Source organism: Protomyctophum bolini, assembly GCF_963924005.1.
Source record: "Protomyctophum bolini genome assembly, chromosome: 22".
Taxonomy (NCBI): domain Eukaryota; kingdom Metazoa; phylum Chordata; class Actinopteri; order Myctophiformes; family Myctophidae; genus Protomyctophum; species Protomyctophum bolini.
The window spans coordinates 18651822-18678133 of NC_137883.1; the positions used below are offsets into that span (position 1 = coordinate 18651822).

The 26312-nt window shown below is 41.9% G+C and overlaps 1 protein-coding gene across 1 annotated transcript in view; it reads right to left on the reverse strand.

Moving 5' to 3' along the window:
• The window catches only part of ric1 (RIC1 homolog, RAB6A GEF complex partner 1), a 56032-nt gene that overhangs the window by 11089 nt on the left and 18631 nt on the right, over window positions 1-26312 (reverse strand). Inside the window, exons 3-18 of the mRNA XM_080756436.1 lie at window positions 16978-17057; window positions 16014-16121; window positions 14308-14453; window positions 12119-12255; window positions 11785-11876; window positions 10974-11062; window positions 9361-9505; window positions 8720-8768; window positions 7982-8164; window positions 7087-7302; window positions 5882-5920; window positions 4695-4805; window positions 4115-4204; window positions 3445-3605; window positions 1821-1959; window positions 1160-1276 (exon numbers count right to left, since the gene is read on the reverse strand). Coding sequence (XP_080612562.1) covers window positions 1160-1276; window positions 1821-1959; window positions 3445-3605; window positions 4115-4204; window positions 4695-4805; window positions 5882-5920; window positions 7087-7302; window positions 7982-8164; window positions 8720-8768; window positions 9361-9505; window positions 10974-11062; window positions 11785-11876; window positions 12119-12255; window positions 14308-14453; window positions 16014-16121; window positions 16978-17057 — 1902 coding nt within the window. The remainder of the gene's footprint in view (window positions 1-1159; window positions 1277-1820; window positions 1960-3444; window positions 3606-4114; window positions 4205-4694; window positions 4806-5881; window positions 5921-7086; window positions 7303-7981; window positions 8165-8719; window positions 8769-9360; window positions 9506-10973; window positions 11063-11784; window positions 11877-12118; window positions 12256-14307; window positions 14454-16013; window positions 16122-16977; window positions 17058-26312) is intronic.

The following is a 26312-nucleotide window of genomic DNA, read 5'->3' on the forward strand; positions in this document are numbered from 1 at the left end:
ATATATATATATATATTCCACTGCCAGGTATTATTATTACTGTAAATCGCTCTGGATTAAGAGTGTCTGCTAAATGCCTAAATTTAAATTTGTTGTTGATTGAGGTATAAACTGTTTGGTGCATTGTTACATTACAATAACATTAGGCTGCCTGCTACCAAGTACTTGACACAACTGAACCAAGGCAAATAAAAAAAACACACATGTGTGAGGTGAATGCTGACCACTGTGGGTGCAAGCATGTGGGTGCAACCATAAAAAGTCCATTGACTTGGCTGGGGTCCTATTTTTGGGGGTGCTGTTTTTTTGAGGGGCACTCATCATAATTTTTCGACCGCGGTCGAGTTCATGGATTTCACTTTACTTTCCGGTCCTTCATTGCCATCCCCAGTTCCTGCTTACTGATGTATGTGTCTCTAGCGATGACATCAGGGAACGACAGTTTTCTACCTCTGGTCTGCTTTGAGGCAGGACTCCAGAGAAGAAGGGAAGATATAACCTCATAGGGGCACTAGCCCCTCCTATGTCCAACTTTTGGTGTGTCCACAAACTTTGTCCTACACAAACATTAAATTCCCATTGGCAAGGAATGGAGAATTTTATATCATAGTGCAATTAGGCATAGTGTCAATTTTATGTCATGATTATGTACGTTGATAAGGGCACCCCTCACTTCACACAGGTGTGCATTTTAAGGGACGCTAGCCCATTCTATAAACAGCTTGTCTCAAGATTTGTCATTGACAATGAACAGAGAAATTGTCAGAATTCCGCTAAATATGACGTAAATTAAACATCAAACGCCATTGACATTGAAGGGAAAACTTATGTCATATGTAAACGAGCAAGAGTACGATGACAAGTTTTGTGTAACATAAACATTGAAGACCAAAGTGAGCATGCAAATTGTGATTGGCCCTCACTTCACACAGGTGTGATTTATTTTCTCTCAAACAACTCTAATCCATAGACTTGGCTAAACAACTCTAATCCATAGACTTGGCTGCCACATGACCTAATTTCTGAAAGCCAGACGTTGGAGGGGATAGTGCCTCTCAAAAACACGATAGTCGTGCGTTGCTGAAACAAGCAAGTTATGTAATATAGTAGAATATGCAGTGCATAACAAGCATGAAAACAAATCAACGGTTGCACTCACCAGCTTCTTGTTGTTTGCAGGAGTTTCTTTGTCTCGCACCTGTGGTCCCGATCGATCCCTCTGTAGCATGATCAACTGGCCAGCCAGATTCAACATAATGCTCTCAGCCATGCAGGCCTGCAATTGACAGAAAAACGTACAGTATATGGACATGAATGTATAATAAAATGTGAACCTAGAACTGCACTGTCAAGTGCCAACTTGCGCGTTGCACACTAGTAGGCCATAAACTATATATAACCATAAACTATACTAGTGCGCAACCAGAGCGCACTTGTATACATAACTTGTATACATGTATGCAACTTGAAAGTAGTATACTGTGGTCGGCTGGACCGAAAGCGGTATGTATGTATGATGGTCATATTCTATAATTGGCTGTTGATGGTGACGTAATTAAGATATGTTTCAATGTCGGGTGGGTAAAAGGTAATGTACAGTATGTATGTATACATGAAACAGATCTTAATCACCCATCAACAGCCAATTATAAGAATATGACCACCATGACCATCATACATACAGTACATACCACCTTTGGTCCAGCCGACCACAATACTTGCGCACTCTGCTTGCACAAGTAATTGCGCAATACAATTTTCAGTATAAAACCGCAACACAAATTTCAGTGTATAACTGTGTGTGTGTGTGTGTGTGTTACCTGCTGCGGGGCTTTGAGCGTGATGCCAGTCTCAGTGCGTACAGAGGTAAGTGTGACAGAAACCACGAGGGCAGGGTGAGGGATGTAGCGGGACATGGACACCTCCTGGAGGAGCTCAACGCTGACTGAAGGGTTGGGACTGGTCAGTGAAGACAAACACATACGCAACTATTAGAACACAACCGCAGTTTAAGTTAATGCAATACAACTATTTACACAGAAATATCAGGGTAGGCATACATGGCATTAACTACTGTAGGTCTTTGTCCGTTTTACGTAGTGTACACATGCCATGGGCCCTTATTTATCAATCGAGTGTAAAATCTGCCACAGATTCGAGTGCAGGTTTCGTAGTACACCCACGTCGCCACGGCATTTATAAAGTGATCGCAAACAGCTGATGCCTTTCTGGTTAGTAAACCACAGCATGCAAGCCACCTTTGTTTTAAATGGTCCCCCAAACCGTCCACACTTCACACCTAACGGCCGGGGATGCGCCCCCCCCCCCCATGCTAATTTGGCCAGTCAATCATTTGATCCACGCTACGCGCCTGCTGTGTGTTGTAAGTTGTAGCTACTGTTGTAGCCTATATTAAATTATTAAAGTCTTCATTCATTTAATATACAACAAAATATATTAGTGAACGAAAACCTGAACCTGCGAACAATGAATTAAATAGGCGCGCACACACGCTGCTGTTTTAGGTGCATCTCCTCCCTCCTGTCCTGTCTGTCTCTTGTGGTGGTCCGTCCATGACACCATGAGTCCATGACCATGCACGTTTATGACAATCTATTTAGATTGCCTCGCGAGTCGCTGCAGTGGCTGGGCTAGTGTCAACTGTCAATCATATTAATGTGCTGCCTAAACCAGCCTCATGTACATGGCACTATGGCACTGGTGGGCTGCCTGGGCTAGCCTATCTCCGATGCGGTCCACTCGATTCCCCTGCACTTGCGCTGGCTGGCACATTTGGGGGGGTGGGCTACCGGTATGCGGTCATGCAAAACACTGTTTAAATGGCTTAAGCATGACTTGCAGTTGCAACATTGTTTTTAATTGCGCGATTTTAATTGCTTGCACACTACCAATTTCATATGGCATACCTTTACAAAATATATTTTTTTCACATGTATTATTAGTTTTATACATTTTAGGAGTGAAAACATATGTTTAGATGCCTGCGACAGCCTCTCAGCTGGTCAAACAATGCTGCTCCGCTGCTCTACGACAGAAAAACTGGTGAGGACAAAGCGTACGACAGCTCCCGACCAGACGTAACTTTTTGTAATGGTAAATGCCGAAAATGTCGGTAATTTCGGCATGCACCCATATTTTGGCGTACGCACGGTTGATAAATGAGGGCCATGATGTGCTGACATGGGTACGGTGTGGTGTAGCAGATCCATGCACACATTTGATGAGTAGCATGGTTGTCACTGTAGTGACACAAAACTACGGCATCACTGTTAGGTTCAGAATTTTGTAATTGTTGCAGTTGCTAAGTTTAGCAAATACCTAGGTTACGACCAGACAGAGCTAGCAAAGAAACGTTTTCGTTATTATTGTATCTTTAACACAATTTGTGCCCAAGACCATTGGGCACAACCATTGCAGCCCCACCTGTCATGTCTCCTCTCTATACTGTAAAGGCAGATTGAGCAGTCGGCCCGGAAAATAATGATCATGTCTCTGAAGACGTTGAGCAGCAGTGTGTCCGATTGGAGCTTAGTGACCAAGGCAAAGGCGTTGTCCAGGTTGGATGACCGTAGGTACAACCGCAGCTACAGAGAGAGAGAGGAACACGAGGATAACAAAGAGGGGACATAAAACAATAGATTAACCACTTTCAACCTGGCGTTCCTATTTTGAGCATGTCATTATAGGTGATTTCAAAAATATTTCCGTTTCTGAATAGGGCGTTAGTGACTAAATCCAGATAAATGTCATGTGTGCTGATTTATACTTAGGTGAATGCCAGTGCCTCGCATAAAAAGAATCACACCTGTGTGAACTGAGTGGTGCAACTCCCCTCTCCCCCTGCCTCTCTCTCTCTGTAATTAACTTAAATCACTTTTGCCCCTACTGGTACTCATAGTCACATAGCCACACACAGTCACATAGGTTAACACGGACATTGCTTTTCCTTGGAGTGGTTGCACCACTCAAAAAGACACGTGTGTCATTGAGCAACCATGTATAACTTTAAGGCTTAACAGCCCTGGCAGTGGCTGCAGACTGTTCTAGAGAAACTCTTGCAGTAAATTAATTCATATTTAATTTCATTTCTTACCTCTTCTTGCTGATCGATGAAATTGTAACAGGCCACCACAACAAAGTCATTCCACCAAGCCAGTCCTCCTGTCACTGTCATGTTTTGCTCCTGTTTACATAAATGCAAGGACATTAACGCACATATCGCTGCTGTCCGGCTGTTGGGCAGAAACCTTGTACTGTGTCTGCCTATTATTTAAAAAAGAATTCTCCTGTAAATGTATGCCTTCATCGTACAAGAGTGATGAATCATGCAAAAGTAGCAGAAATACCTGATGTACAAACGCACAACACATCACAAGCAATGCGTTGTGAGCTGGTGCTGTAGATCTGCTAAATTTGCTAATTTGAAAATATTTTGCACAAGGAATGTGGTTAAATCTGTTGGTGGGCATAATATAAATATTTAACCAATGTAAAGTATTAACAAGAGCATATGACGAAACTTTTTCCATTTCCTGAAAAGTTACGGTTTTGTTTTGGACATGCAAGCCTTCTGCCCAACAGTGACGATATGAGTGACAAGATTGCCATTTGAACTCAATGAACTTGGAACACAATGTGAGACAATGCGTTCTCTATTCACCAGCTCTGTGTACCTGAGTGATGTTTCCAAACAGTTTCCATTTCCTGGTGTATAAGGAGTAGTGTGCAAAGCCCCGTCGCCCAGCTACCGCCATGCACTGACCTACTGTATCTATGGCTGCAAACTGGAAACACACACACACACACACACACACACACACACACACACACACACACACACACGTGACACACACACACAATAAAAGCGAAAGAAAGAGAAAAGGGAGTGTGAATGATTTAATTTAAGTCTTATCTAGATATATAGACTTGTGACTGCACATAACTAATGCATTCATTCTACAAAACAGGTTAAAATAGTTGTACACACATACTTCCGAAGAAGAAGAAAAAACAACAAAAACCATATAATCATGAATCATCAATCTTCTTCTTTTCCTTTCAGCTATTCCCTTCAGGGGTCGCCACAGTGAATTATCTGCCTCCATCTCATCTTGTCCTCTGCCTCCTCTTCTCTCACACCGATTAACTTCATGTTCTCTTTCACTACATCCATAAATCTTCCCTTTGGTCAGCATCCTTCTACCAATATTTGGTGTTAGCATTATGTTATGCTTTAGCTATTGAAAAATAGCAGATCTACAAGCTCACAGCGTGCCACCGAGTGGCGCGCTACGAGCTCGTAGGTCTGCTATTTTTGAAAAATCAAAGAACGACTGACAGAAACATAGAAAACTGTCAGGATGTAGAAGACATTTTTAGAATCTGATCTCAGGTCAGAATGGGTTAAATGTTACTCACAGAGAACCATAACATTTTAGTCTCCGCTACCTCTAGCTTGGCTTCCTGACTTCCTCAGTGCTACTACGGTCTCTAAACCATACATACAACATAGCTGGTCTAACCACCATCTACTACGGTCTCTAAACCATACATACAACATAGCTGGTCTCACCACCATCTACTAGGGTCTCTAAACCATACATACAACATAGCTGGTCTCACCACCATCTTGTACACCTTCCCTTTCATTCTTGCTGATACTTTCCTTATCACACCTGACACTTTTCTCCACTAATTCCAACTGGCTTGCACTCATTTCATCACCTCTTTTCCACACTCTCCATTGCTCTGGAATGTTGACCTTAATTAAGTACTTAAAATCCTTCACCTCTACTCCCTGTAAACTCACTGTTCCATCAATAAATTCAATAAAGTGAATGAGATTTAGTTCCATATTTACCCGTATAGGCCAGTTGCTCTCTAGGTATGTGCTGTGAATCTAGACGGTAAAAACACAAAGAAATATGTCATAGTCCATACTCATTGTTTCCTTGCACGGGGGGACCTTTTGATTAATTAATTAATTAGAATAATTAATTAATTAATTAGATTAATTAATTAAGATTAATTTGTATTATTGCTCTTGTATTGCTATTGGAGACACTGGGGAGGCACTGGGGGGACACTGGGGAGGCACTGGGAAGACACTGGGGAGGCACTGGGGGAGACACTGGGGAGGTACTGGGGGACACTGGGCAGACACTGGGGAGGCACTGGGAAGACACTGGGGAGGCACTGGGGGAGACACTGGGGAGGTACTGGGGGACACTGGGCAGGCACTGGGAAGACACTGGGGAGACACTGGGGAGGTACTGGGGGACACTGGGCAGACACTGGGGAGGCACTGGGAAGACACTGGGGAGGCACTGGGGGAGACACTGGGGAGGTACTGGGGGACACTGGGCAGGCACTGGGGAGGTACTGGACATGTCATATCACACACACCATGATTCACTAGCCCCCTCAGCTTTCTTTGGAGCTTAGCATGGCGCGATTTATTTCAAGCATGGCGCAGCGCCATGCCAATAACATTGTGCAGGAAACCCAGTATCATACAGGTAGTATCCTGGATACTACCTGTATGATACTACTAGCTAATGACATTAGTCTTTTTCAGGGAAGGTTTACTCAGCATGCATGTTTTTCCAATAACAACTAACTTTATGTTCAGGTATGTTCAGGTCATACACATTCATACCAGGATGATACGACAATTACCACAATTTTACTGTGGGGCACAGATCAGTTATACTGGAGAGGTTGAGGAGTGAAATGCACTGCTCAGGGGACCCACTAATAGAGTGTACATTTAAATGAGACAGACACACACACACTACTAATGAACTGAAAGTTAAATTAATACCGATTTTACAATATAAATTGGGGGTCTCAGAGATAGAAATGCCATTAAATGGGGGTCCGTAGCCTAATTCATGTCAAACTGGGGGGGGGGGTCCTTGAAATACAACAGGTTGAGAATCACTGCTAGAGCCGCAAAGATCTTCTCTTGTGGGGGGTCCCTGGCATATCTCTTCAAATGGGGGTCTGCGGGCTAATACATGTCGATTTAAGTTTGGGAACCACTGGTCTACGGTGTGTCTTTACCTGGACCACGTGCCAATGCTTATGCCCCAATAAAGTGCTGAGTCCCTGAGAGAGAGAAGAGTTTGGGTTGGGGGGGTGGTGCAGTGGACTGCTGTCCCGAGGGTGCGTGTGGGGGTGGGTGTTGTGTGTGTCAGACGTGCTGTGAACTTGTGCGGGGTCACCACACGTCAGGTAGAGACGGTCCTCCCCATGAAGTAACACCTGCTCCTGGTTACTCTGTGAAGCAGAGAAAGATAGAAGAGATTAACCACTTGAGCCCCGTTTTATTTTGTTGTGCACTACGAAGTTTATCGCACTTGTTTTTACAGTCTGCTCAGTGCTCATGTAATTAAGGGACCAAGCAGTCACAAAGTGACTTTGGTTTTTGTGTTTTTTTTTCTTTTTTTTTTCTTCTTCTTTTCCTTCCGCCAAAAATAGCTGTTCTGGCTGAACCGTGCAGTCGGTTTTCGCGATAAGCTGCTTTTTTTAAGATTCGTTTTGGGGCTTTTATGCCTTTGTTTATAGTACAAAGATAGGATAGTAGTCTGACAGTAAATGGGGAGAGAGATAGGGAGTGACACGCAGGAAAGGTTGTGGTGATCAAGATTCGAACCTGTGACACACGCAGCCTAGGTGCCTGGATGGACATACCAGTGGCCCAGGCAGCTGGGTGGACATACCAGTGACCCAGGCTGCTTGTTTCTTTTTTTGTTTTATCATCAAAGTTTTTGATTGATTTTTCAACAACAAAACTCACATGACTTGCATAAAAGACAAGAAAAAGAAAACACAACAAGCATTGGACAACACCCCCCTACATTCTATAGTGATTATATCTGTAATGAGTGTGTATACTGCATGAGTGTGTAATACTGATACTAATGCATGTACATTTTACACATTTAGTGTGACTCACTGTGCAGGGGTTAACCGTTAGGGCACTCTTGATGAAGTGAAACTGCAGTATGCCAGCCTGCAGTGAGGAGCGAGGAGGAGGTGTAACCATCTCTACCTCCTCAACCTCCTCTTGTTCCTCCTGGCTTTTCCTCTCCTGCTTACTGGGAACCACCCACAGATGATAACCCTCTGCACCCCAGCTCTGGGAAGGAAGTCAAGTTTCAGTTTAGACACAAAGGGCCAATGACGATAGAATAATATATTAATATTAATATAATATATTATATATATATTTTTTTTATCTTAATTAAAAATTTAACCAGGAAAATATTTCTGAAAGTGTACTAGTAAAAGTAAAAAAGGGATTTCCTCACGAACCATAAAAATGGGTCTGTGACCGTAAACCCAAGCCTTATATTACCCAATTAGTCTTGCAAAAAGAAAAGGTCTACACTCACTGTTGGTATTCATGTTTTTATTCCCCCCATGGAGAAATAAAAACATGAATATGAGCAACGTCTGAATGCAGACCACTCTATAAACCCTCTCGAGTTCATAAACATGGACATTAGTTGGTATACTGCATTTTCCCATCTACACCAAATATCTTCCCCAAAAATAGCAGATCTACAAGCTCACAACGCATCACATTGTGACATGTTTTGACACCTTGTGAGCTTATAGATAGTACTGACTCAGAATACCGGTAGGTAATTATGCTAAGCGTGTGTGTAATAATCTGAATGAATCTATTCACCATAGAGCTGATTTTAAGGGGCTCCTTCTTGGTCCCGTCTGAACGATAGCTGAAGGAAAGAAAGAACAGCAGAAAAACAGGACATAGATAAACAAAAGAGATGTTAACAGAAATTTGTACAAAGCTGATGTGTGATGTAATGTTTAATTTTATTTTACGGTGATGTGTGATATGGCTGGGCGATGAGACTTCAAATCAAATATCATGATTATTTAAAACTTTTGCTTTGTGAGCTTGTAGATAGGCTATTTTCAAAATGTAATACAGGTTTAAGTGGTTAATCAGACTAATCAATTTTGTCAATTTAACCCATTTTGGGTGGGAACCCCTTTTGGTGTTTTAAACATTATGTTATAATTTAGCTATTGAAAAATAGCAGATCTACAAGCTCATAGCGCGCCACTTTGTGGCGCTCTATTAGCTTGTAGATCTGCTAATTTTGAGCTTGTAGAAAAAGATTCTAATCTTCTAATCTGCCGTTAGAAGAAAAAAAAAATAAGTACATGCTTATTGGGTTACTGGTTCAAATATCCATTTCAGTGTATTTCAGTTAATTTCCCAGCCCTAGTGTGTGTGTGTGTGTGTGTGTGTGTGTGTGTGTGTAACTGTGTATGTGCATGCGTGCGTGTGCGTTCACTCACGCAAAGTCCTCTCCCAGAGTACAGATGAGGTGAGCTCCAAAGACGCTCCACAGTGACAGACCGCCACATTCCCATGTCACCATGGCAACGCTGTAGTCAGGAGACCAGCAGATCAGCTTCACTGGACCCGTCTTGTTATAGATGTCTGAATGAGAGGGCAAAGCAGAGGTTCATTAATTCTTTCTTTGCCGGCTAGCAGTTAGCATTTATGAAGTTCCCAGTGCCACCGTACGCGTTCATCTAAGAGACGGAGTTTTGCCCTCACCACACACACTTTACTATCATTAGCACACACTCCCTACCTGTCGCCAGAAGCATTTACATGTTGGGAGCGACGCAGCACAAAGACACAAATTTAATCCAAAATTTGGATGGCAGAAGATCCACCAAGGACAGCTCTCCTGGATTCCGACTTATGGCGGTTTGAAAATCCTCCTTTCAACTGCTTTAAACGGAGATCAGATTTGCCGTCCCATAGCTGGAGGTGACGGGGCGTTGCCATAGCAACCATACCAATGTTAAAAGCTGCCGTGGGGCTCAACCATTATATACACAGAGTATACATTGGGGTCCGTATATATATATATATATATATATATATATATATATATATATACACACACACATACATATACATACACACACAGACCTGGCTGATAAGGTCCGCTAGCATGCCCTAGCGGCGGGACCTAGCAGAAAACTAATTAAGTTCACCAGACAGTGCCAGTGGCCTTGTGGTTAGAGTCCGCCCTGAAACTGGGAGGTCGGGGGTTCGATCCCTGGCCGGGTCATACCAAAGACTGTAAAAATGGGACCAAATGGCTCCCTGCTTGGCACTCAGCATCAATGGGTTGGATAGGGGGTTAAATCAACTAATGATTCCCGAGCGTGGAGCACGCTGCGGCTCACCGCTCCAAGAGATGGGTCAAATGCGGAGAACAAATTTCACACTGCAGTAACGTGTGTGACTAATCATGCGACTTTGACCTCGACATCTTCATAACAATCTTAACACTTTTAACAACTTTCAACCTGGCATCGCTATTTTGGGCATGTCATTTACAAGCGAAAAATTTCAAACCAGTTTCACAGGTATTTTGAAAGTTCTGTGAAAATGCAAAATGTATTGGAAACAACCATCTACAGCACTACGCCTCACTCAAGTATGACCACAAGGGGGCGCTGTGGTGTAAACATTGGAAAACTGATGATTAGAAAGAAAGAAAGAAAGAAAGAAAGAAAGAAAGAAAGAAAGAAAGAAATCTTCGAAAACACACAACCACACTGCATCTTACAAGAGCCGACATGAAAGGGAGACAATGAATTCATGTCAAGGGAGGGGGAAGAGAGACATTGCTACAATTTGTGTTATATTTTTCTATGTTTTAGTTTAGTTTTTTAAAGATAGTATTCAACATAGTATATTTGAATGCAAAATTGTATTGTGGTGAAGAGTTTGCAATGAGAGAATAAAGAGTGTCTTTATTCTAGAACATTAGACCCAGTATAGATTATAATTGTACATGTGTCTTAGTTCTGAATGTTCTTTCATATTTACCATGCCAATAAAGAGAGAAAGAGAGATTAGGAAAGAATGTTGTTAAAGGACATACCTGGGTAGTGTTTTGGAGTTAGCTCCAGTTTGTGGGAGAGCTGCATTGATCCTGTGGTTGTGTCTATCATGTACACTAGCACCGAGCCACTGGGAGGACGGACAGACAGACAATCATCACTTTCAATGGATTATATTCACATGCATACTGTACAACATACATACTCAGGGTAGAATGTAGTTCAGAATAGCATGCATAAAAGATCAGAATTGAGGCCGTGCATAAATTAATACAATTAGAGACAATTATATTTTAATATGTTTGTTATTTATAGAAACCTACAGGAAATTAGGCAGAAATTCTGAGCTAAAGAAATAATGCACTGTGTTGGCCTTGTTATAAAATGTATTTGTAGTGTCTTTGAATACCTACAATATAAGTTTGATGTATTTTTATTATTATTATTATTATTATTATGATGTAACATACATGAGAGATGATGTAATCGTTTAGCTATTTGACAACTGTCTTTATATACTACACAGCTAGATGGATGGAGTACAGGACATACTCTTATCTTCCCTTATCAATTAATTATGCAGGAATGTCCATTAGATAACTAACTTTGGGGCAAACTGCAACTCTGTCACAGTGACACAGATAAATAAAGTGAAAAGTAGAATGAAATCACGTGTTTGAGGGAGGAAAGGGTGACGGAGGACGGGGAAATATTGCCATGCTTGCAGATTGCCCATTCAAAGTGACATGCACACAGGCAGGGTAGCCATGGTAACCACAAGCTATCAGCACAGTTTGTAAAGATTCACTAGAAAGCACAGAACTGAATATACAGTAGTGTACACACACGTACCTGGCACAGCCAAACGCCATTAGCCTATATTTGTTGTTGACAGCCACACAAGTGCCATCGGTCACATCTGCTGCCCACACTCCCTGTAATGGCTGGACACACGGACATACACACACACACACACACACCCACACACACGGACACACACACACACACAATGCCTAAACATTTCATATTTGCATGACGTCCCATCTGGACAGCTAAAAGCGCTTTGTTGCCAACTCCCTTATCATCAGTCATGTTAATGTAAATAATCATGTGTGTGTGTGTGTGTGTGTGTGTGTGTGTGTGTGTGTGTGTGTGTGTGTGTGTGTGTGCGCGTGCGCATCCTTACATCTGCCGTTATGGTGTTACTGAGTGGTGTGACGAAGCCAAGGCGCCCGTCACTCAGGACTACAGCGAAGCCGTCCAGGGTCACACAATACTCCATACATCTGATATGTACTCCCTCCAGGTCTATGGATGGGCCACCTACACAACACACACAGGTTATTATATGTATTAAAGTCTATGGATGGGCCACCTACACAACACACACAGGTTATTATATGTATAAAGTCTATGGATGGGCCACCTACACAACACACACAGGTTATTATATGTATTAAAGTCTATGGATGGGCCACCTACACAACACACACAGGTTATTATATGTATTAAAGTCTATGGATGGGCCACCTACACAACACACACAGATTATTATATGTATTAAAGTCTATGGATGGGCCACCTACACAACACACACAGGTTATTATATGTATTAAAGTCTATGGATGGGCCACCTACACAACACACACAGGTTATTATATGTATTAAAGTCTATGGATGGGCCACCTACACAACACACACAGATTATTATATGTATTAAAGTCTATGGATGGGCCACCTACACAACACACACAGGTTATTATATGTATTAAAGTCTATGGATGGGCCACCTACACAACACACACAGGTTATTATATGTATTAAAGTCTATGGATGGGCCACCTACACAACACACACAGATTATTATATGTATTAAAGTCTATGGATGGGCCACCTACACAACACACACAGGTTATTATATGTATTAAAGTCTATGGATGGGCCACCTACACAACACACACAGATTATCCACATGTATTAAAGGCAAAGCAAAATAAAATGACTGAGCATATATCGTATGACCAAGTCCTATTGAATGGAGCCTCCCACATGAACGCTTAACAATTAACACAATATGTAACATTATGATTGTTTTAGTATTGTAATATTGTTCCTTCTGTTCTATATACAGCCAACCAGGAAAATAAATCACAGACTGAGGCTTTAACCGTTGTACTTTTATGAAATATCCGTGACCATTAGGATTCAATGGAACATGCTTCTAAACAGAATGCTAGTTTGACCACTTCAAATGCTCTAATCTTTAAAAATAAATCACACCAGTGTTAACTGAGTGGTGCAACTCCCCTCCCCCCCTCTCTCTCTCTCCGTTTCTGGCACAACAGCGCCGCTTTTGCCCCTACTGGTACTCATAGTCACATAGGTTAACACGGGACAAGTCACATAGGTTAACACGGACATTGCTGTTCCTTGGAGTGGTTGCACCACTCAAAATCAGACCCGTCTGAAGTGAGTGGTGCTGTGTTGTGCTTTACTGTGTGGTGTGCTGTGCTGTACTAGCCCTCCTCCCTGGCCTGTGTGTCTCTGTGTCTGTGTGTTAGGCTGTGCAACAGTGACACTTGGTGGTGAACAAAGGCTATATATTTTCGTGCTCGGACACAGGGACCCAGACACACATAACCGTCTATAGGAGTGGTTGCACCACTCAAAAAATATTTACTGAACATAGCCTATCTAAAAGCTCTCAATGAGTCTGTAGATCTAAAATCTCTCAATGCGTCTGTCTGTAGATCGGCTATTTTCGCTGTGCAACATGATACCATAGAAGACATACTGGCTTCCAAATGACTGAAATCAGTCGTGGCGACTGAGAACTTTAATTCATGTAACCAATGTGTCAACAGGGGGAACATCCTGGACAGGATGTCAACCATCAGACTGTGGAACAAGACCTGAGCCCTGTCACCATGTCAGACATGGCAACGCAGGCCGTCACACAGCCCTGTCACCATGTCAGACATGGCAACGCAGGCCGTCACACAGCCCTGTCACCATGTCAGACATGGCAACGCAGGCCGTCAACCACGCATTATCACTTTATGTATGTCTATGATTACGCTCCCCTACTGCTGTACTGGAACGATCACTTACGTGTTTGAGATCTGCTGCTAAATGATTTCTCTCACCTACACATTAGACTGTGATTCTATATCTGCAGCTATTTACACAAGTATATGCTTAGAAATATTATCCCTCATTTCCATTTTGACCATGCAATTCATGTATATTTGACATTTACTGCAAAACATTGTGATGTGACCAGGTTGAAGTTGAATGTATTCCATTTGTGATGAAGAGCCAACACAACAGTGGTTGGGATGTGGGGGGGTTGCGTCGGCATACGTTTGTGCTAACCTCTTGCAGACTGCAGGTCCAATGAGAAGGGGATGGTAGTGAGGCTGATGGCCTTGCGCCCATTGCTGCCTAGACCGTCCCAGTGCAACACATGGAGGTAACCATCCGCTGTACACACCAGCAAGTCCTCCTGGAGTGACTGGAGGCTGGAGGGTGGATTTGAAGAGGAAAGTGAAAAGGTGAACTACTTTGAACCTGTCAATCCTATTTACCGGTACGTATGTAGTGCTTGTAGATCGGCTATTTTCTCAGTGTGACACCATTTTAAGTATAAAATAGGGTTAAGACAAGGAACAAGGGTAAACAAATACAACAGAGGTATGAAGGGAGTTATATAGATGTGTGTGTGTGTGTGTGTGTGTGTGTGTGTGTGTGTGTGTGTGTGTGTGTTATACACACACACCCTACTGATAACAACAGTAGGGTGTTGGAAACGGAGAACTAGTCATCGTTGGGTTGTGTCTATAGTGTGAAGCCTGAGGGGTTTGCTGGCCATCTGTAATGAGGCCATAGCTGGGCTAGCCGTTTTCACATACACACGAGAGCACACAACGTGTCTGTGTGTGTGTGTGTGTGTGTGTGTGTGTGTGTGTGTGTGTGTGTGTCCAGGAACCACAAAGCAGTGCATTGTCTCCAATAGACAGAGGAGCTGGGACCAAAGATAGTATAAAAAGGAGAGGAGGAAGACAATTACGGTAGATGGAATGAAGGATGTAGGTTTTTTGATTATCGTGGAGAGTCCAGCCACTTACTGGCCCTGGGTTAGGAAGGTGATAAACTGTCAATGAGCCATATCAGCCCTAGGGGTGATAGCTGTAAACCTGCTGGGTTGCAGTGGGGTCTGATCCTGCTTTTGGAGTGTCCTACTCCACCTATCACCAACGTTTTGACAGATTTTGTCAAAATGAGTTTGAATCCATTTGAAAAGTTGGATCGGCTGCGTAACTGCAGATACCAAAAAGCCTCAAAAAGGAAGGACATGATAATTGAGAAATGTGGGTCAGAAGTGAGTGCAACAATAAGCAGAAACTATGTGGAAAGTGTGAGTCATTCAGCAAATCAAAGCAGATGCTAGGAAGATTGATCCTATACAAATTAGAAGAATGGAGTGGTGAAGCATAATAATTTAGATTGTCACACAAACAATCTGAAGCACAAGAATAAACACTTTCTGCTAAATCTTATGTTAGAAGAATAGGCAACTGTGGCTCAGGAGGTAGAGCAGGTCGTCCAATGATCCGTGGGTCGGCGGTTCGAATCCCGGCTCCTCCTGTCTAAGTGTCCTTGGGCAAGACACAAATTGCTCCCGATGTGCTGGCTGGTACCTTGCATGGCTTCCGCCGCAATCGGTTTATGAATGTGTGTGTGAACGGGTGAATGTAAAGCACCTTGGATAAATGCACCATTTACCATTTTAGAAGAATAGGTCTGACAGCAGAGGCATCCAAATCCATAAACTTGCGAGAAGCATAATTGTTACGAAGTTTTTTTCTTGAGTGTTGTTTCTGATTCTAAACACAAGTGTGCAATTTTGCAGAACCTCAAAATATGGGAAGGAAATTCACTTAAATAATGTCCAGTTGGCCACAGTGGGTTAACTACAAGGGCAGGGCGCCAACAATCATGATTCATGGAGTTTAATATGAATGTAAGTGTGAGGTAATCTGTGAATCTGCCTTTGAGAAAAACAGACAGATTTACAGTACCTGGTAATGGGAGCCTCCAGATCCACAGGTTTCTTCATCTCTAAAGAGAGTGCTGGAGCACACTGCTCTTCCTTGTAGCCTGGGGTCACCTTCACACGTGGACTCCCTCTGTAACACATTCACGAGCGTGGGTGCGTGCATGCACGCGCACACGCACACACACACACACACACACACACACACACACACACACACACACTTTGTTAAATATGTAGACAGGAAAGCAATGAAATGTATTTGGCGAGCGGCTACAGTTGTGTGCATGTATCCATCAGTGATCCTTTCCCAAATTTAGAATAGTGAGTGCACCAAACAAGTTCAGACTTGGCCTTGCTGTACCGTTATGGTATCTTGGAGTGGCACATGGTTTGGAGCACTGGAAAATACAATGCTTGTGTTCTAGAGGAGGCCATGTCCAGACATGCAGCACGTAGGGAACTAGATATGGGTAGGTTAGGCTAGGTCAAACTAAGATACTGATCTGACTACATTCATTGTACTGGTTGGAATAAGATCATATCGGATAGACAGTGAGATGCCTACGTAGGTTAGGATTTAGAAGGGGTTTTTAGAAGCGGCCTCCGATCTAAATGGGTTGAAGAGCTTTTTTGCTCTATTTTATGCATCAAAATAGGATATCTGTTTTTAAATCATAATCTCAATTAATCTATTCTTATAGTTAGCAGAAAAGTGTAGCTTCAAATTAACATGGCTAACAAGTTATGTTTCAGTTTACTACATGCAACTGCAGATATTTCTAGTTACTCAGACAAAATCTTTTTAAAACAATCATTGAGTGCTTCATAAATAAACCTTTCAAATAAACCTTTGTTCCCCCCTTTTCATCCATATAGCGCAGCCGTACTCACACTCTCACAGCCAAGTTTTGAGCTAGTTGCTGTGACTGGTGTCTATGTATGTGTCTTGTGTGAGTGAAAGAGAGAGAGGAGGGAAAGCAACTCACTTTGGGTATACAGGCTCATAGAGATACTTGTCCTCACCCCCTCCCAGCACGTCAAACAGGAGGATGTAGCCTTTAGCCGCCTGTAAAAGGAGAAATAGGATTATCAGCATAAAAAATACTAAAAGACATAATAAGAATTAATAATGTAGTCCCCTCTTCTTAGGGGTATTTTTGTCACTGTATATTTGCACATTATGTCCTCAGAATTTACCCATCCTAACTATTAAATGGGGGGAGGGGAAGCAAACTGGAGCAAAGATACCAAGGCCTCATTCTTGATGCAAATTATTGTGCCTAAAAATTTACTTTCTGTGGACAACACGGCTTATTCAGCTATTTTTGGTCAGCCACATGGTCGTATGATGAAGCATAATTTAGGCTAATAGCTAGACCTAATGCATTATATTATATAAGGTAAAGTGAAACCTGCAGGTAGTTGCCATGATTGTTCTAAACAAAGACACGTTGAAATAGACTTCTTGATTTATGTCGTGTAGTCAATGGATTAGTGTACTAATCAGCCACTTGTCAGTACATAGCAAGACATTACTAGAATTCTTTTTATTATAGGATGAATTCAATTATATTGGATTTGGTGACGGAAGAAACCAACCAGACCCCAATACTTGGAACATGAATTGAAATGTTCCATATACTATGATATTATGTCAACCCCCCACACACACACACACACACACAAAGAGAGAGCACTGTCAAAGAGATTGCTGAACTTGAGCCTGCTGGATGAAACATGAGAAAACACTCGATCTAGCCTCCACTGTCAACAGTAAAGAAGCCGTTTCGCAATCGTTGCAAAAAAGTTTTTTAAACACAAGTTAGATGTCTAAACTAAGGTCCTTCTCTCACTTTGAGTCCTGCTTCGCCGCATTGTATGGAAACGTTTGGCCGATTAACCAGTGGCCGAGAGTAAACCTTGACATTTCTAGTTTGATGGCAGCACCTTTGGTGGCAGGCCAGCAGAGCATCACATCTCTGATGAGTGATGAAACCCAAACCAGAGAGAAAATGGAGCCAATGTGAGTCATTGAATGTAGCTGGACTGGCAGTGTTTGGAGCAACATGCAGCTTGGCTAGAAAAGAGCAGCCACTGCCAGAGAGAACAGAGGTCTGTTAAACTCATCAACAGCCTTGGAGCGCTACACACCCTGTGTTGAACAAAGAGTAATGACCAGACACATTGTGTCTGTAATGCATCAATTTCCCTGCAGGGATAATACAGTAGGCTACATCTTATAACACATCCACTGTGGTATGGTGTCTCTCTGATTGTGATTTGATTCAGTTCAATGAAAGGAGAAATTAGGTCATATGCGCCTCAAATATGAGTACATTTTGTCCACACACGTCTCATATTTGCCCTTGACAATGAAAGGAGAAATTAGGTAAAATGTCCGCCAAATATGACATACATTTGTGGCAACACAAACATTAAATGCAATTTACAATGAAGGGAAATTTACGTCATATGTAGACGAGGAAATCGGCTAAGCAATCACATAAATTCAGTTCATGAGATGATGATGATGTACGATGATAAGAGCGTCCCTCACTTCACATGGGTGTGATTTTTTTATATTACTCCCGAGTTACACAGTAATCGGTATACAATATCTCTATAGTCAAGTGGTCAAGATGGATCTGTTCGGATATGTCACCTGATGTCATACTTAGACCTCACCGGTACGACACAAGCAATATAGCCTGCAGGATAAAGGGCACTGCAGCCTCTGAGAGTCCAGTTGAAATCCATTGTCTACCGCAGGCCCAGTTGTCAGAGGCTAAACTCTTAACCACAGATATCTTCAGGACTGTCCAGACTCTTTCGACTAAGGTTCTAGAATCTCAAGCTCAATTGGCTCTTCATTCTTCTACAAAGCAATGAGACATCCAACAGGTTTATTTCAATTCAACATTGTTGTGTTCAATGTTTCATTGGACGGTGCAACTGAATGGTCCACCAGAGGAACAGAACTGTATTGTAGCAGTGGGACAAGAGCTGTACTTCTTTGGAAAAAACACTGTCAAAATTCACGATGTTACAAAGATGGAGATTGACGTCCATGTTTTAAACACTGTGTCTTTGCGTTGGAAGAAATTATGTCCAGTGACATCTGGAAAAGGTGAACATCACCTTGAGATTCCCATCAGGCACCACAGCTACACGGCTGTGCTTATAGAATACATCGCCTACATCTGGGGAGGGTATCCTTACTGCAACGTGCTGTATGCATTTGATGTCGACACCCACAGATGGTTCAAACCACAGGTGTCTGGGACTGTTCCTGCCGGGAGGTCCTGCCACTCAGCCTGTGTTTTGGGGAAGGTCATGTATATACACGGAGGACATGAAGGACATGAAATCCACAATCGCTATCTGAATAATATGTACAGGTTGGACACCACCACAATGATCTGGTATTTAATGAACACGAGAGGCTTTACACCACATTTTGCATGTTTCTCTGCCACCATCATTGGGACAAAGATTGTTTGTATTTCGGGTATGACCACCAAAGTGTTTGACACAGAGAACAACCTCTGGCTGGACAAGGCTTCTACAGCATCTTTTGGTAATATACAGATTATAACACAAGATGGAGCCGAACATGCAGCTTTTACCTACAATGGAGAGCTTTACAGATTTGGTGGCTACGACACCATAAGCCCAACCCAAGAACAAATTAAGTTCACCAATCTGTGGAAATTCAGTCCAGACAGCTTCTCCTGGAAGAAGGTTGAGCCCAAGGGGAATGTCCCGTCTCCGAGGCATAGGAAGTGCTGTTGCATGGTGGGAGATCGTATCTTCTTCTATGGAGGAGTAGGCTCACAATCACATGAGCTGCATGTCTTAGACTTAAGTCCTAGTTTGAAGACGTTATGCAAGCTAGCAGTTATTCAGTATGGTCTGGATCAGTCTGAACTCCCACACAACATCAGGTGCGAACTGACAGCCTTACCCGTAGCAAGGCTGTCCGCCTTACCCGTAGCAAGGCTGTCCTCTGCACCGGTCTCCACCATGATAGGAGTGTTTTTGAAAAAATGTCAAATGGCATTTCTTCCAGCAAAGTTTCACCGCAATCGGAAGCTGTGTTAATCATTTGCAACAGTTTGTACCACTCCTGAGAACTTTGGAAGCCAATCATAGCCAATCAGGATGGAATATGAAAAATCTAACAGACTCGTCTTGGTCACATGACTATAGAGATGATGTGTATGGATTTATGTGAGATTTAGATCAAATTGAATGAGTATAATGTAAAAAAAATCACACCTGTGTAAAGTGAGGGGCACTCTTATAATCGTACATCATGACGTAAAATAGACACTGATGTAAAATTGTCCATTGTCAATGGGAATTTAATGTAACTTTGTGTACATACACCAAAAGCTGGACATAGGAGGCGATAGCGTCCCTCAAATTAGTGGGCCTCCTCGTCGCACTATAAAGAGCAGATGTGTCAAAGGATTTTCCTTGGTGTGCATACAAAGTTTTAAACAGATCGGTGCAGTTATAGTTAAAACGCAATTGGGCCAATTATAGCGCCACCATGAGGCTGGTGTGAAAAAGTTCAAGTGGAATTTCTTCCTCGGCCTAGTGGGAATGTGCCTGCAAAAGTTCCCTCAAATTGCACTCTGCGTTTATGATTTAAGGCATTTTGTTCAAACCGGACCAATCCTGCAAACTTTGGAAGGCAATCTTAGCCAATGAGGATGAAATATGGTCCGTGTTGATCACATGACAATATATCGATTTGTGTGATGTATGGATAAAATGTACACGAGTAATATAAAGAAATGTTTTGCAAAAAACGGCCTCATGGTGGCGCTATAACAGGCCGTTGTGGAAAAATTGGGAAAGAAATAGCATTTCTCTATATCTTTTCCATTTGTTTTACTTAGAATCGTAAACCTGGCAACCTATAAATATTCTCATATACCCGGCAGTGGCCTTTTTTTTACTAAGCAAGCCTGACAACCAGCAATGTTTTCATATACCCAGATGCTTGGAAAGCGCAAACCGGACAACCTGAGTGGCCGGTTTAGTTTCACTTTGTCCAGCAACATGGATGTATTGTTTTTTTTTTGTTATCAAATGTATTTTATTTATGACAAAATAACACAATCAAACATGTTAACACCATGAATGAATAAAGAAAACAAAACAAGTAATACACGTACAACAGCAAAAGAAAAGGAACACAAAAACAAACAAACAAACAATCCCACCCACCCCTCCCCCCGGGACCAAAGATGCCACAAAATGCACACCTGTGCCAAGATTCCTACCACTGTGCAATAGGAAAATAAAGACTAAATCATGTCCTTGACCATATCTGCAATGCTAGACCAAATATTAATGTTTTTCTCTTTCGCTCCGTGTAATCTTGCCGTTGACATCTCCAGATAGATGATATCTAGAAAGTCCATTGGCGAGATGTCAATTATGTATGAGGAGGTTTCCAGCGCGTAGCAACCATCTTCTTTGCGGCCGTTACGCCAGCAAAGAAGACACGGATACGGGTATTATTTAATGGCAATTGGGATTCATCATTTAATATGAATAAAGATGGAGAGGGTGTAATGTTAATTTGTAAAAGTATCGAAAAATTTGCAGCAACCATATTCCTAAATGTGAGAACTCCCAAACCATATGGAAGAATGTATGGTGTTCAAGTGCAGAAAGTGCAGTTGGGATTATTTAAAATCCTCATAGCACATAATCTACGGGGGGTCAAGTACGTTCGATGAACACAATTTAGATGAATTTGTTGATCACGATTCCTAGAAGACAGCACAACATTAGACCCAGCTCCAATCTGGATCTAGATTTGCTATGTCATTCCTCCATATACAGTATCAACAGGCAAGGTCCCATAATTGGATTCTAATAAAGCATAGTACAACCAGAAAAGGTCAATCCTGTGTTTGACTTAAAAATATATATAAATAAAACTGTTTTGCAAGCCAAGATGTCTTCTATCCCCGTGATAGTCTGGGTTATTAATTAGCTGGATTTAACCAGAAGCATGTTCCTGACTAGCCGCAATTTGCAGCACTAGATTTTTTTTGTAATGGGTTGAATGTAGAGTTGCTTGCAACACCCTCCATAGACAGCCCATCCATCCAAATATAAAAGTCTGATCTGCTTGTATTAAACTAACATTGCAGCTGTAAGGCAAGCTTAAATTATCCTCTTTCAATCTGTAAAGCGTTTGTTTCATAAAAATCCACCCTAGACATGTTATGAGCTACTTTCTGCTAAGAAATTCTGTGCTGTGATAAATTGTGATAAAGTGTTGGAGTTTGGAAGCACTCGTTTTCATTAACGCACTGTGTTGCTGCTTCCTCCATTATGTGCAAATTATCTAGGGCCGTGACTTCCGACGAACGCTTCCAAACTCCAACACTCCAACTCCAACACACAGAAAAGTGTTCCCAGTGGAAAGTTCAATAAACCAATCTAGACAGCAAATCCAAAAGTGTCACAAAATATGTTCTGAGTGACTAAAGTTAAAGTTGGAATTGTGTATCACTTTACCAAAAAAAATTGCCTGCATTGCAGCGATATAGCCTAAAACATAATGGGATTACTAACTGCTTCTCTTGTTTTCATATCCTCCCATCTCCACTGGCAGTAGTCCATGGGCATTAGACACAGTAGATTACACAGAGAGAAGAGGCTGGATATGCACTACTGGGTCCGATAAATCAATAAAGGTTGCTACTAGCTCAAACTCATTATATTTTGATCCCACTGAAATAAATATACACCGGCAACATTATTCAAATTCAAGCTTGTCATGATTAAATTATGAAAAGCATTGGTCTGTGGTTCCAGGTTGTTGATGAGAAACCAAGGGAAGCTGACCACAACTTAATTTGTGTACTCTTTGGGCTATTTAAAGTTTTTAGGCTACTGCTTTTCTGATCAAACATGCACATGTGATTTGGCTAAACCTTGGGGGAAGGGCAGTAGATTTTTCCCATGGAGGAAACCCAGGTTTCAAAACTTGGTGTTGCAAGGGTAACAAGACAACTCACCCCGTTTCTGTTTTCCTCCCAGAATTTTCCCCAGTGAGGGGTGGGAGAGGCTGGACAGCAGACGGCTGGACTTTGAATTTTTCTAACTATAAATTTTCATGACAGCAGACAGCCTTAGTACAAAGTACAAATATAATTTATGAAAAGCTAGTACTACAGTGAAGTCTGTTCACAGAAGTTGTTGTAGGATATGTGGGGATTATCTGACGAGGTACCATTTGAGTGGGCAAAACCTTACATATACTAAATAATACTAAATTGTTTATATGGTCAATATAAGTAAAATAATATAGCCTTTCCACAGGAGTATTTTTCCAAAAAGACAGCCAATAGCATATTACAAAGTTATCCTCCTCACTGGGGAAAATTCCGGGAGGAAAAGCGGGCAAGCACCGGGGTCCAGTATTCGTTGCAAGTGCAGACATGTTATTGTTGACAGCCTGAAACCATGATAAGACAGCCACACACATAGCCTCGATGCAATATGAATATATTGAAGAATAAACAAACGGTTTGACAACAAAGTCTTCTTCAAGGTGATATAAATAAGAGTTTGGCTTATGCCAACAAGAGGAAGTATGGAAAATACTACAGCTACACGATAACACACTGTACTAGCACTACTGTACATGTCACACAGGTATCCAGAATATCTAATCTGCACATTCACAATTTAATTGGACATCCTTTATAATGACCTGGGAAATGCTATTAAATACACTCAAGTGCTCAGGGTTTAGTTTATTTGAATCTAAAAGACATCTAAAATGGACCAAAGGTCATTTTAACAGTAAACCAATTGATTTACTAACTCCCTCCATCAGCGACAAACTTGCCTGTTTGTCCCTGAAAACCAAAGCATGGAAACACATGTAAAGACATAGCTAATACTATGCCATTGTTCAACAATCTCTGTTGTGATGCAAAGGTTCCGTTTCTGGTACTTGGTTTTGGTCTTTCTTTTCCTTCTCTGTGGGAATGGAGGAGCTATTTTTGAGATGCAGCTGAGGGAGAGAACCATGGTATGTATGCCCTTCCTGTTATTGTGTGAATTGGCGGGGGCTAGTGGGAGGCGAGACTAGACTGGCCTAGTGTCTGCTTCTCTCTTTCACTGATCTAAACCTGAAGTCAAGTCTGGCCCATGGCAGAACCAAGCCCTGGCCACTTCACCACTGCCTTGGACGTCCAGGATACACTAGTCAGTGTACCAAGAACAGTGAATACTATAATGTAAATTGGATGCATTACAACTTGCGTATTGTTCATGGCTTTTGGAGAGACTTGGTAAAAGTGCCAGTAAAACTAATTTGTGAGATTTGGAGATTGATTAATTATGACAATTTGGGAAGACTCTTGAATCTTAGCTTCCCTATCCTGGGCCAAAATAGAAGATATACAAGCTCAGAAGATGTCATGTGTGAGCTTGTGGATCGGCCATTTTCAGCAAAGATAATTACTATAGTGTGAAAACAAAGAGGGGGACTGGTACAGACTCCAGAGCCCAGGGGGCCTCCAGTCAACTATAGTAAGTATATGGTTTAAGTGGTTAAAAATCCTGCAGTTAGAAAAGCCACTAGTGGAATGAATGTGTTCTGAAGCACAGGACAGTGCCAATAAGATAAGATCAAAAGTAATCAAAGATGTCAACAACATCCAAAAGTAGTACAGCTTTCTTCACACGAAAGACACTTAAAGAGTAAGATTGTCTACTAATGCCAGATATTCAACTGTGTCAATGCATGCAGGGTCTTCTCACGAAACCCCACCACATCCTCAAGCCTGATTCATGCTTTGGTGACTTTTGACGACCGCTGAGCGACATAATCACACAACACTTTTTCGCTGAAGGCTAAATAAGGTTTCATTCCCAGCTGAGAGGATGGGAGGGGACAGAGAGGAAATGAGAGTGTGAAATGCCAGCTACTGCACCTTTAAATGCGTCTATGGACAGGGATGTGTGCACGTGTGCGTGCGTATATCTATTCTACGTCCAAGCATAGACATGTTAACGCCCCGCATGCCTCTGATTGGCCTACAGACACTGCCCGTCGCGCCAGACTGTCCTCCAAGACGCGAGGTTACTCCGTGGGGGGAAATAATTCAAGTACAAGAGAATGACAGCTTGGCACGTGCGACAGTAACTTGTAACTTTGATTTTTGTAGAAGCAAACTAATATTGTTTATTGCTTTGATTGAATGAACACGTATTTGTATGATTTGATTTGGGTGTGTTCAAAATTCAAGTGTTATTATCGTGTATTAATCTAATTAATAATTATAGTAAACTAATACCATTATTAAAAAGATAAAGATCAATGGAAACGAGATTATATAGTACATAAGTACAATAATGTTTCAAGTTTACACTGTACAGTACTGTAAACAATATATTATTTTGCCTCTTCTACAAAAAGTTACTGTTGCGCGTGCCAAGCTGTCATTCTTGTATTATATCGTACTTATTATTTATTTATTTACCACCACGGACGGTAGGTCAATCAGAGGCAGGCAGGGCATTACCATGTCTAGGCTCGGACGTAGAATAGATATACGCCATGTGCGTCAAACTAGAGTGAACTTCAGTTGTCCTAACCTAAGCAGTGCCCCTCTCAATGGCTCTTCCTTCTCTTTCATCTCCACTGCATGATTAAAGCATTCATAGACCTGCTTGTGAGACTATGATTCATTTAACTTCAGTGCCTTCTTGTCAGATGAGTTCAGACACAGGGGATGAAGCGGACAGGAAGATAAGGGAAGAAAACTGGCCCCAGTCTCCAACACTTCACAGTATCGCGATAACACACAACTTTTCATTCAAATGATTGAATGGCGATTAACTGGTACACAAGAACAATCTCTTATTCTTCAATGATTCAAGAAAATAACTACTCTTGTAGAAGCGTGTAACCCACCCTTCCCGTCAGATGTTCTATAATATTTAGGCTACGCTGAATGCTGGCATTGGCCTACCTAAGGGAACATCAAAGGATGGAGACAGATGTAATGGTTGACTGATTCTTGTTCAGGCTTGCATGGAGTATGAGGGAAGTGGATTTTTGCAAGGACAACAGAGTCAGTAGAAAGATATATATATACACAAGGTAAAGGACAATTTAAGCATCTGCATGTTGCAGGTTTAAACACGTTTAGTGGCACAAACATGACGTCAATAGTACTGAAGTATGTACGGGTTAAATGCATGGCAGGAAAATGTTACAGACAATAATAGCTTGTTGCCTATCAAAATGTTGTAAATGTACACTACACGTTAA